General features: G+C 44.7%; 1 protein-coding gene across 2 annotated transcripts in view; it reads left to right on the top strand.

Annotated features, from left to right (window-relative positions):
* Positions 1 to 23: 23 nt before the first annotated feature.
* The window catches only part of LOC102302880 (GRAM domain-containing protein 2A), a 24,055-nt gene continuing 12,150 nt past the window's right edge, over positions 24 to 11,928 (top strand). The window contains exons 1-5 of one of the 2 annotated variants that reach the window (XM_042226653.1): positions 24 to 1,472; positions 2,442 to 2,574; positions 2,682 to 2,927; positions 3,011 to 4,914; positions 11,634 to 11,747. In XM_042226653.1, coding sequence (XP_042082587.1) covers positions 11,644 to 11,747 — 104 coding nt within the window. In that variant the 5' untranslated portion in view covers positions 24 to 1,472; positions 2,442 to 2,574; positions 2,682 to 2,927; positions 3,011 to 4,914; positions 11,634 to 11,643. Of the gene's footprint in view, positions 1,473 to 2,441; positions 2,575 to 2,681; positions 2,928 to 3,010; positions 4,915 to 6,908; positions 9,938 to 11,633; positions 11,748 to 11,928 lie in introns of those variants that run through there. The other variant, XM_042226654.1, reaches the window with a different exon arrangement.

Raw genomic sequence — 11,928 nt, 5'->3', positions numbered from 1 at the left:
GGATTCGCTCAGATCAAAGGGTTCTTCTTTCAAAACAAAAAGCTTGCAGACTCTGGTTTCATTGTGTAGAATAAAATATTTCCTGGTTTAAAAACGTAAAACAAATGGAGAAATGTGCTTTTGGATGTGGATCCATCGATTATTCACTTTATTCAGTAACATGTGGCCTCGTTAATAAAGTTTTTGTTCCTTAACTGTAAATTTGAGGAATGGAAATGAGCCAGAGTTCACTTCAGACTTTAAAGGCACCACATTGGACTGTAAAACAGCCCGTTTCAGTTTAAGAGTTGCTCAAAACAATGTTCTGTCTCACTCCCATTTCTTCCTGTTGCATGTTGAAGCTCCACTTGGAACCCTGTTAAGATCCAACCATGAAAAGTAGGATTTTTGGCCCTTTTTCAGGTGGTCTTAAACTTTTGATCGGGACTCTACCTTCCTTCGGTCTCTCTAACAGTCCCTGCATTTAAAGTCCCGACTCTCACCTGCACGCTCGCTGCCTTCTAACGCACCATCCCCCCTTCTCCTTCTGCCAGCAGCAGCACAGTTTCACCCTGAGCAGCACCGGAGCGGTTCATTGATGACCCCGACCCATCCGGTGTGCACATCTCATCCTGTATTTTGCTCACGCTGACGTGGCCTTGCTGCATTGCTGACACGGTCTAATGTTTCACTGCTGTTTCCCAGCAAGGCTTCAGTTTGTCTTCTGTTGGATCATTTTACCTGTATGATGATGTTGATACAGTTTCACCTGAGAGTTGTAATCTCAGCTGATGAAATCTCTGCTGTTAGCTGTTTTTGTTTTCTCCATGATGCTAACCACTCTTGTAAGAAAAGGGGAGGGGCTTGGAGAATTTCAGACACATCTCTTCTTTACTCAGAACTTTCTGTCAAACTAACTTCATTTAACAACTTGTAAAAATCATTTTGCAGTATAAGTGTTGTGCTGTCTCTGGTCTCCAGAGCCGTCCTCACAGCAGACACCGTGAGGTCACTAATGGCTGTGACGGTGCCGGAGACTTCAGGTGTCTGTAAGCTGCAGAATGAGAGCCAACAACGTCCAAATGTACCAACAGGAAAACGCAAGAACAAGCCTGCGGTTAGCATGACAGGAAGTCGAGATGATGAAGATAGTCCAGCCTTCAAACTAAGACGCGTGTTGTATAAAAGTCTTTCTACAGAGTAAAGGACGGTTTGAGGTTCCTGCTGGCACCATGCGCTGTCTGCACAAGCTGCTTCTTTGTCTTCCACCATGTCTGCGAGACATCAGTGAGACATCAAATATACCTGATTTATCTTAATGCTGTAAACGCCACACTGACTTTAACTTCTTCTTTTATCAGAGTTTGCAACAGGAATTTTTCATGGAGAACCAGCTGCGCAGAGCTCGATGGTGTCAGTGCAGGATAACGAGGGTCGACATGTCTGTGGAGGTTTTCTCCTCACTGAAGACTTTGTGCTCACTAGTGCAACTCGTGAGTTTGATTTCCTGTTCATCGAGTTTATACAAAAACATTTTCAAACTTGGAGTGGTCTGATGAATAAATACAGGTTATTGATGAGGCAGGTGTTATTTTAAAGCATAATAAAAGATGATTAACTTTAACATCATCAAATATTAATGACCTTTGGAATATGTAACAGCAAACCTCTGACAGCCGTTAGATACAGCACTGTAACGCGTTGTGCGTGGGAAGAAAACTTCTTTTTACAGAAAAAACCCCTAAACTTCCAACAAGCACCGAGTAGCTACGACGTAATGGGAAACTCACAGAGAAACTCGCGGATTCTTCCACTGACCGCGGCACACCTGCACCAGGGTAACCCTCCGCCTACCCCACTCCTGCTTTACAGGTGAAAATAGAGCAACAGGACCGCTGAGTCTTTGACTTTATTTATTTTCTGCTGTGTTTTACTTGCATCTATTTGAAAGACTGAGTGTAAACACAAAAAATATTTTATTTTATGTGCTGGAATGTGCAGAAAATAGGTTTAAATGTTAAACTAATTTCTTCCAGTCAGAGAATGTTGCAGATAATTAAATTTTTGCTTGATGCATAAAGTTAAAAGATTAAAACTAATAAAACAAGTTTTAAAAAGAGACTTTTCCATTTGATTACATTTTGTATGATGGATTATGCAGAAAAAGTAGAATTGGGCTGAAAGATCTATCGCTTTATCACCTCTTCAGGGTGTAAATCGTGTTTTTAAAAAGTAACTAAGTAACTAAGTAATTAATTACTTTTGAAAATAAGTAATCAGTAAAGTAATGGGATTACTTTTTTGGGGAAGTAATCAGTAATTAGTTACTGATTACTTTTTTCAAGTAACTTGACCAACACTGCTGCTGACATTAGCCTGCATGTAACGACTGCTTGCTGAGAAATCAAGCGATTAGGTTTAAAATAGTTTACATTTTAAATTCTCGCTGATTACTCCCTCAGAGGCCTCACACGTCGTTCTCGGCAACCACAATCTGAAGAACGGTAAAATCATCAGGAAGTAAAAATTGAAAACAAAATCATCCATGAAAATTACCAACACGTTGGACTTGGTAATGACATCATGTTACTCAAGGTAAGACAACAGTTTCGTTTGACGTGTTTGTGGTATAATTATATTTTTAATAAAAGCTTCTATGTGGAAAAACATGTTTCTATTTTTACTCCATGCTGTGTCTCCAGCTGTCTGAGAAAGTTCGATTAGACCACAGAGTACAAACAATTCAGCTTCCTGCTGAAATACACCTACAAGAAAATCACGTTGTCATGTGGCTGGATGGGGAGAAACTAAAACTGATGGGGAGCCTGTTGATGAGTGAGGGTGGTGGACGTGTCATTGATAGACACGTCTGTGAGGAACAGTGGCCTGGTCTTCCTGCCAATGTTACCTGTGCAGGTGGATATAAGACAGCCAAAGGGTTCTGTCAGGTATGTTTTCTGTGCTTTCAGTGGAAACTTGTTCTGTTGACAAAGGTATAAAAAAATAATCTGACAAATTAAAATCCTCACAGGGTGATTGTGGTGGTCCTCTGGTGTGCGACGGTTTGGCTGTTGGTCTCGTTTCTTTCAACTATTACCGTAACGATAACTGCCCCGATAAACCCAACGTCTATACGGACATTTCAAAGTACCGTAGATGGATCGACGAGGTTCTGTGCCAGAACCCTAACCCAGAACTTCTGGCAGGTCAAGTAGCACAATCTTTCACGTTTTGTTGCAGGAAACTTTCCATGAACGGATGTAAGTTTTTATAAATGTCTTATAAAGAATTTTAGTTTCACTTATTTACTCGGGTCATTTTGCTTTCACGTTGGTTATTTCATTTTGTTTTTCTCTTTGTTTGATTCTTTTTTTCTCGTGACTCTCAGATCCTGTTCATCAGCTGTGGAGGGTTGTTGGGTCTGCCACTTAAGGACACACGGAGATATCCACTGAACGGATTTCCACATCTGTTCATGTTTCCTCATCATCACGAGTGCCTCTGAGGATAACTGAAAAGCTCCTGCTTGATTGTATATGAAGAAATAAAAGCCAGTATTAAAAAGAGTGTTTTGTTTAATGCTAAAAAATCTGGTGGTTTGGAAGTTTGTTTGATTTCTGATGCAGTGCACTCGCTTGGCCACACGGCGGCGCTGTTGAGTTGTCAAATAGCTCAACAGAAACATTTCAATGATGTGGAGTTTGTTTCTCGTTCGTGCCGTTTACAGATGTCCACTGAACGCATCACGTGCAGGCTGGGATGATGGTGGTTTCTAAGGAAACCATCCCTGACTGTGTTTCAGGGGAAAATAAAAAAAACATCCACATTAAACACCTGACGGAGGGTTCAGGTTAACATGAGCTGTCTGACTCACCTGTGACAGGTAAACCTGAGTGTAAGAGACCCACAGGTGCATTAAGTCTTCAGGAGGTTGAACAACAAGAATTTAGTCTTCATGAATTCACAGGCCTCCTTTAAGTCATGACACCAAAGCACAGCTTTAACTTCTGTGCAATGAGACACCTGTGTCCTGGAAGTGATGTCACAGTGGCTGTTTCTTCGCTTCCTGTTTGAGGTGAAGGCACCTTGACGACTTGTTAGGCTCATGAAGATTTGACCTCTCAGCCTAAAAGCTGGCGTCCCAGCCTGGAGGAGGTCCTGAGGGTCATCATGTGGGTCGAGGTGTGATGGTTGGGATGGACTCACCTGGGATTGGGTCTCCTCCTTTACTCAGATTCCTTCTGCTGAAGGAATCAGCCATGACCTGCGGAGCTGAGAACCTGCTGGTAGTTTGAATTCACTTTAAAGCTTATAAACCTTCATCATTTTAAAAAAAGTGCCGGCATGTTAAAGCTGTACTCAGGGAAGGAAATGTGACTGTGGTTGTTTAATCCAATCACATCAGTCGGGGTTGGCTCGTCATAGATCAGGAGGAGATGCCGCCCCACTCCCCGCACCTCTCTAAACACACCTGGGCATCAGCCCCTCCAACACACAGAAATGATTTTCAACCAAAGATGTGATGATGATGTCATCAGGTGTGTTTCAGAGACAGTGGATCTGACGAACGGTGATCCAGACAGGTGAGACGCAGACAGGTAACAGGTGATGATGACGCAGCAGAAACATCAGGAACATCTGTGTGGGGTTGGATTAGAAACCGACAGAGAAACGTTTTTAAATGTGCCTCACGAGTGAAACCCGTTTAAACACTCAACTTTCATTCATTCTTTACTTTGAAAGGCACTTCCTCTCACTTCCTGCACACGCTGTGTCGAATGCTGCCAGCGTGACTGCGCAGCTCGTGCACAGAGAGAGGGGAGCGCCCTGTGTCGGTGCTGAAGGACGGACTCAGGGACCGACACCGGACCGACACCGGACCGACCGGGACTCCGGCGGACGTGATTGAAGACAGCATAAGCCTCGCAGGTAAAGGTGAGTCTGTGCTAGGAGTCACGCGCTCGTGCTGCGGGGATTCTATTGTTGAGTCTACTGAGATCTTATTTTAATATTTTCCTTCATCAGTAATAAACCGCTTTATATGCAGCAGCTTTGTTTTCATAGGTGCGCGTTAATAGCACGTGCACACGTTAGTAATCACATTACTGCTGTAATAAACCGTCTTTTATGGACACAGACTGAATGAAAGCTTTAAATGATGTCAGATATCAATGAGACATCTGATTGAACTTTATTAATGTGGGTTTGATGCACGTGAGCGCGTCAGGCTGAGGTAACTCTCCACCCTCCACCTAAAATCTATTTAAATAAATAACTCACCAAACACCAGCAGCTATGTTACAGACACCACCTTATATAAAAGATGGATGTGGCCACAGACTGTATATAAAAGATGGAAGCATCAACAGACTGTATAAAAAAGTAGAAGTAACCACATGACATCACCCGTCTGTGAAGCCTCCGTTTAAGCACTTTGACCTGACTTTTGTTTCCACATGCGATCGTTCACGCCTCAACACAAAAATCCACCAAACTAAGCCAACAAACCCGGGCCGTTTCACAGAGGAACTATTTTTTCTGTCTGTCTACATCCGCCAACCAAAGAAGCGAGCTAACGGGTGCTCTCGGGCTCGTCCTAAAGGGCGCTGAAAGAAATGTGTGAATTTCATTTTTATCTGGAAAATAAGGATAAATTTAAAGAGTTGATTTCTACACAGAGACAAAGCTGCTGGGATGTTAAAGATATGAAGGAAAGAGGGAATGAAAAAAGTCAGGAAGGATGGAAGACAGGGGAGGGAGGAAAGAAGGAAAAGGAAGCTGGAGGGAGGGCGTGATGCTGTAGGAATGATCTTCAGAGTAAAAGTTTAAAGTGATAAAGTCGCAGATTTTCAGGGAAAAACTGATTTTGAGCTCATTCGAGAAGCTCCCATCTTCAGCCTGATTGGCTGTGCTGGGTTTGCAGAAGATGAAGTAATCAGGTTACACTTCATTATCAGATTATCAGTAATATGATTGGATCCCGGGGTTATTCCACAACTTTGAGGTTTTACGGTCAGAGTTGTTCCCGCGCAGCGTTTCTCACAAAGAAAACCGTCAGTGAGCAATACAGATAACAACAAGTGTAATTTCCACCTTCATGAAAAGCTTTGCACAGAGTGATGAGGATTTTATCAACATGACTAAAAGTAGAAACGAGGAGCTCCTTTTGTTGCTGTGAGGCTGTGGGGTAGCTGTGTGAGTCGGCCTCGCTCTGCAGCGCCTCAGTCAAAGAGGTGTTTTGTTTGTGGTGCTGGACACACACACACACAGACACACACTGAGGCCTGCAGGGGAGGTGCTGCATGTTAATGACAGCGAGGCACAAAGTTAATGCAGCTGCAGAGACAGAAGCTCACTGTCAGTGTTGGTCTGCAGGACGAAATCAGGCCCAGAGCTGTTTAAATGTCTCAACCTGCAGTTTGTCCTTAATCACCAGCAGGGGGCGACTCTGATAGCAACTGCAAAATTGCATTTGTCCCGTCTTCTTGGCGCGGCAGATGGCCCCGCCCCTCCCTGAGCCTGGTTCTGCTGGAGGTTTCTTCCTGTTAAAAGGGAGTTTTTCCTTCCCACTGTCGCCAAAGTGCTGCTCATAGGGGGTCATATGATTGTTGGGTTTTTCTCTGCAGTAGGGCTGGGCGATATATCGAGTTTTTTAAAAATATATTTTTATACGAGATAAGAGATGTGACAATATCCTTTATATCGATATAGTCTATGTTACGTTATAATTATAGTTGTGGAGCCGCAGGTTTGCCTCTCTTTCGTCCACTTTTGTCTCTACACTGCGTTGCTCCGCCTCTCCTTCACTGACCACAACACCCCCTCCTCCCTCATCGCTTCACCTGCAGGCAGCGACAAGCTGGACACGGCAAATCTCCGTTAACGAGTTACTGCGCATCGCCCCGTGCGTGGGGCTGGACGCCGTCAACGTGTTAACGAGCTAACCACGCTAACGCCCAGAGGTGCTGCACGGCCTAAAATCCTTTCATTTTCTCAAAAGTTGACAGCGCGCCTTATGTATGAGTTCTGGTTGTGCTCACTGACCGCGAACCGCTTCTCTGTGGAACACGGCGCTCAGCAATCTGACTAAAAATGTTTGAGTACGACTTTGCTACGGAGCCGCACCGCGTTACGGCTGCCGTAGTCAGGAGCCTCGCGGAGTGATACGTACTGCGCTTCAGCGTAATATCACCGTACTGTGTGCGTATAAGGACCGTAAACGGCTCCTGGTCAGAGACGCGGTTACGAAGAGGATTTCAAACTCCAGGCTGTCGGTCACGCAGGAGAAGTTAAGAACAGAGCAGCTGCTTGTTGTTGTGCTCAGCGTCTGTTAGTTTACATTTTGACTGCACAGTTGTGAGCTTTTTGTTATGCACAAAACAACAGTTTTCTTTTATTTATGGAGCATGATTATTTAATAAATGCTGATAATTTATTTCTGAGTAATTGTTTCTTGTACATCTGCGCTGTGTGTTAATAAAAGTGCAGATGTACATGAAATGTACCTACTCTGTATGTATTATTGTAGGGTCTACCTTACAATATAGAGCGCCTTGTGGCGACTGTTGTTGTGATTTGGCGCTGTATAAATAAAGTTTGAATTAGCGTGTGACTCGAGTGGCCAGCAGAAAAACTGCTTCTGGATTAGCTTCATGTCTCAGCTGCATTTTTGTTGAGAAATGAGAATAAAACCTCTTTTGTGCCACTGCTGTGTTCCACATCAAATCGGTTTGGTAATAACGACGGCCCGCTAGCACGCGCTACCAAAACTAGTGCTTTGTTGTGTATCAGACGGACGAAAGCTGAACCAGTTCCACTGAAACCAGTTCTGGTTCCTCCGTTTCATTCAACGATCCGCTTTCGCCGCCATGCTTTTTCCGCCATGAGCGTATGAAAACAAAAGCACTGCGCCTGTGCGTTTTACCCGTATTCTATCGCCATGTTTCATTTTCTTATCGTTGCCCAACGGTATACCGGTGTTACCGTGAGCGGTATGACATGGCGCAGCCCTAATCAAGAGACTATTTTATTAAAGTAAAACATGTTTGGGATTCTAATAAAAGTAGAAGTTGTGCATTAAAGTCTTGCTGGGCAAGTAGAATTACATCGAGCACATGTTTGTTAGAGCGTGTTGGAAAGAGCCCCGACTCACAGCCAGCTCCACACACCCCCACCCGCATGGGTCAACATGCGTTGGTCGTGGTGTGCTCGTTCTCACCCAGACTGTTTCACTTTGGTCTCGTCTGACTGAATAAACAGCTGTTTGTATTCCCTTCAGGTTTCGTCTTTCAGGCGTGTATCTTTTTGTACCTCGAGCTTTGCTGTATGCAAAGTCTTGCACGCTATCGAAACACCACTTTCCATAGATAATCCGGAAGCTCTGTCGGTAACACTTAACTGTCCTCTCATCAGCGTGAGGTTTCACAGTCATCATTCGATGACACGGCTCTTCCTGTTCCTCCTAACCACCACCGCTGCATGAAACCGTCTGATTACCAATCTTTGTTTTTAGAAAGACAAGCTGTTGTTCACATGGCTTAGAGCTTCACACAGAACCTGCAGACTGTTGACCAAATGCAAATTAGGGTCCAAATGTTTAGATAAAACAGCGGCTTAAGGGAACAAGCCAAACCACATCCAACAAATGAAAAAGCGTCCTTTTCAGGAGCGTAAAAACCCTTCACCCTCAGCGCGTGAAGCTGCAGGGCTGCTGAAGGTCTGAGGCCGAAGCACGATGTGCTCGCTTGAAGAGGAAGAGTATCTGCCTCGAGTGAAGGAGTTTAAGTATCTCAGTTTTATGTTTGCAAACTGCATCGATCGATCTTTCGCCACCTGGGCCGCGACTGAAAGAATAAGTGGCAGAAATGAGATTCCTCTAAGGGTCTCTGCGCTCTGCGTATACATAACGTCACCATAACCAAGAAAACTTTAAAAGGTTTCCTGTGTAAGTTTTTCTCAACTGATGAGTCAAAACAAGCCATGTTTAATCAATCAAAGCTTTTTCATTGAGTACCAGAAGAAATCTGAGCATCCAACCGAAGACCTACACCTTCTTAGAACGACACTCTTTCCATAAAATCTCCTCCGAGGGTGTGGATACCAACATTATCTATGAGTGATTCCTGGAAAACAACCTGAATTTGGTTTTGTTAGCATTAAGAGCCTGCAGCTGCTGAAAGGAAGCCCCTCGACAACCTGATGCAGAGGTGAGCACGCCGAGTAAAGTATGCTGTCTGCATAAAGGAGCTTTCTAGCTGTAGCCATATTCTTTCTTATATTATTCATAAAAAAGGAAAATAAAACAGGGTCTACAGCGGAGCCCTGGGGGACTCCTTCATCTTCAGGAATCTTTACTACATCTGAGTTTTATCTCCTAACAGCAGCTCAACAAACACAGCAGTGTGCTTGCCGTCCACTGTCCTTTGTTACCATCAGAGATGCTGATGACCCAAGCTCTTCATCGATCCTGATACTTAAGGTCCACACACAAAGTTTGGATTCAGACGGCAGATGTTCAGATCTGAGAGGTCAGAGGCTGCTTTCCAGATTTTAGGGATGATATTATCCTGGATACTCAGATTAAAAATATGAACAATAGGCTCAGAAGTAAAGTCAGCTGACTCAGACTGTCAGATGGCTTTTTTGGAGATTTCAAAGCTTTATGGATCGCAATAATAGAAATATGTCTAAAGACAAACGGGTCCCTCCGCCTTCAGTGATCTGCAGGATACGGCGTCCTGATGCTCGGAGAGGCAGGTGGTGAAGTTTGAATGTGGCTTTCGAGGAGTTTTATTTTCTTATCGTTTGCATAGATGCAATTCATCAGGAACCACGATGAGGGAAACACAGAAAGAGCTGCTCTGTGTGCAGGCTGGCAGTTTGAAGGCTTCGGGTCAGCGGTCGGCATTCAGACTGCTTCCTGTGATCGAGCTCTTCATGCTCCGAAGAACTGACACAGGTGATGATGATGATGACGATCATTATTCTTACACTCTGCTGGAGCGGCTTTGCATGAGTCACAGTTCAGAATAATCCTTCTTCATCTCATACCGCCCTCCCTTCAAAGACAACTTTTTTCTGATTGGCTGGTCCGTGTAAACAGCAGGTTTGAACCTCAGATGGGTGGAGCCTCTCTGTATGACATCACACAGATGCAAGAGTAGAAAAAACTGTGATGAACGTGTTCAGGCCTGCAGGAGCTCGTCAGGAGTCATGTGACAGGAAATGAGGAGAAAGAGGAGAGTAGCACTTTTCCGGTTGTTGCACCAGCTGAGGTGTCTGACTCCATCATCCCGGGGAGGGGAGGGTTCAGCACCAGCTGTCAGCCGAAGCAGGTGAAAGAGTGTAAGCATCACGCCTGTTACCGAGGCAACTGTAGTGCGTTCCCACCTCCTTCGATGTCACAGGCATGTTTGCACGGGTCGAATCAGCTGCATGATGGCTTCTCTGAGCTTTTATCTTCACTTTCCCTATATATATGCTTCGTTTCGGCGGCCGTGGCGGTACGGCTGGGCTGTGGAAACCTTCACTCACATGTGTGCGTGTGTCATATCTGAGAACTGTTTCAAAAGCTTTTCTCCCCACAGTGTTAAACCCTCATCTTTGTGTTGCAAGGATTTCATCCATCACAGTGCTGCAGCTCCTGACAGGGCTCTCCTCCTGTCCCAGCATCCTCCTCGGTCACACCAGTAAACATAAAAAACTGTTTTTGGACGTTTTCTGAAAACGAGGAAGTGATTGTGCTGATGTGATGCTGAGAGGAAGTGCGTTTAATGGGAAATCCGCTGATAACTCGAGCAGCGCGTCGATCCACTGTCTGATTGACGCGGTCCTCCCATCACCCACCTCTCTCTGCCTCTGAGAGAAAATAAACTCTGAACATTAGAAACATTAGAAACTGCTCGTGTTTGTTTGAAGGATAAAAGTGAACCCATATGATTTCATTCTGCATCAAGCTGCAGTGAGCCCGCAGACGCCATGACGAACGCGCTGAAGGAGGCGCACGGCAACAGAAAGGATGCCAGGGCAGAGGGGCACTCTGGGAAATGAAGTCACTGCAGTTCTTTTCATCACAATCTGATTTTTGCACGTCGACGATGTGGTGTGAGGCTGCGACCTCGCTGACTGTGTTTCCGCACACACACACACACTGCACGTGAGAAGCCATCTTCCTCCCCCATCGTGCTGTTGCCATGGCAGCACAGGCGTAACGTGTGGTCCTTCAGATCGAAGGTTTCCTCTGCAGCTCAGCTGACCAATCAGAGCGCACCCTCATGTACACACAGTCCTGGATGATGTATCATCTGTGATCTGCCTCACAGGTGCTAACATGATAGGAAAAGTGCGTTTTTGCTATCATAAAAATGAGATCCTCTTACCTTTCACAATAAAAGCCCTTCACATATACACTGTCAGAGGGAACTAATGAAGCCACTTGCTAAAGTAATTCCTGCTCTCTGATTACTTGTCATGAAATAAAAGCCTCTAATAAATAAAGAGGTTTTGTTGTTTTGATAAAGACTATCAACAAAAATAAATATAATAAAAATTGTTTGTTTTCTTTTAAAAACTAAAATAAGACTAAATAAGACATGATGCACAGGTTCGTTTGATGATTAAAACTCTTGATGCTGTTTTTCCTCCTGACTTTCCAGGGTGGTGACGATGATGTCAGAGCAGCTGGAGCTCAGTGATGATGTAGGTGTCCTGCCCCCCCATGAGGTGGAGCCCCCCAGGGAGGAGGATGGACCCTGCCCCCTACCCTTCAGGTGAGAAACTGCAGCTTGTTCCTGAGCCAGTGTGACAGCTGGTGGAGGCTGAGGACAGGAGGACGGCCGGACGCTCGCTTACACTCAAAGTGTGAGCAAAACAGAAGGAGGAGCCTCATTAGTCCTGACAGAGTGTGTGTGTGTGTGTGTGTGTGTGTGTGTGTGTGTGTGTGTGTGTGTG

The sequence above is a fragment of the Haplochromis burtoni genome, unplaced genomic scaffold (genome assembly GCF_018398535.1).
Source record: "Haplochromis burtoni strain Fernald_Lab_line unplaced genomic scaffold, NCSU_Asbu1 Contig_222, whole genome shotgun sequence".
Classification (NCBI taxonomy): domain Eukaryota; kingdom Metazoa; phylum Chordata; class Actinopteri; order Cichliformes; family Cichlidae; genus Haplochromis; species Haplochromis burtoni.
This window is presented reverse-complemented; position numbering and strand designations above follow the sequence as displayed.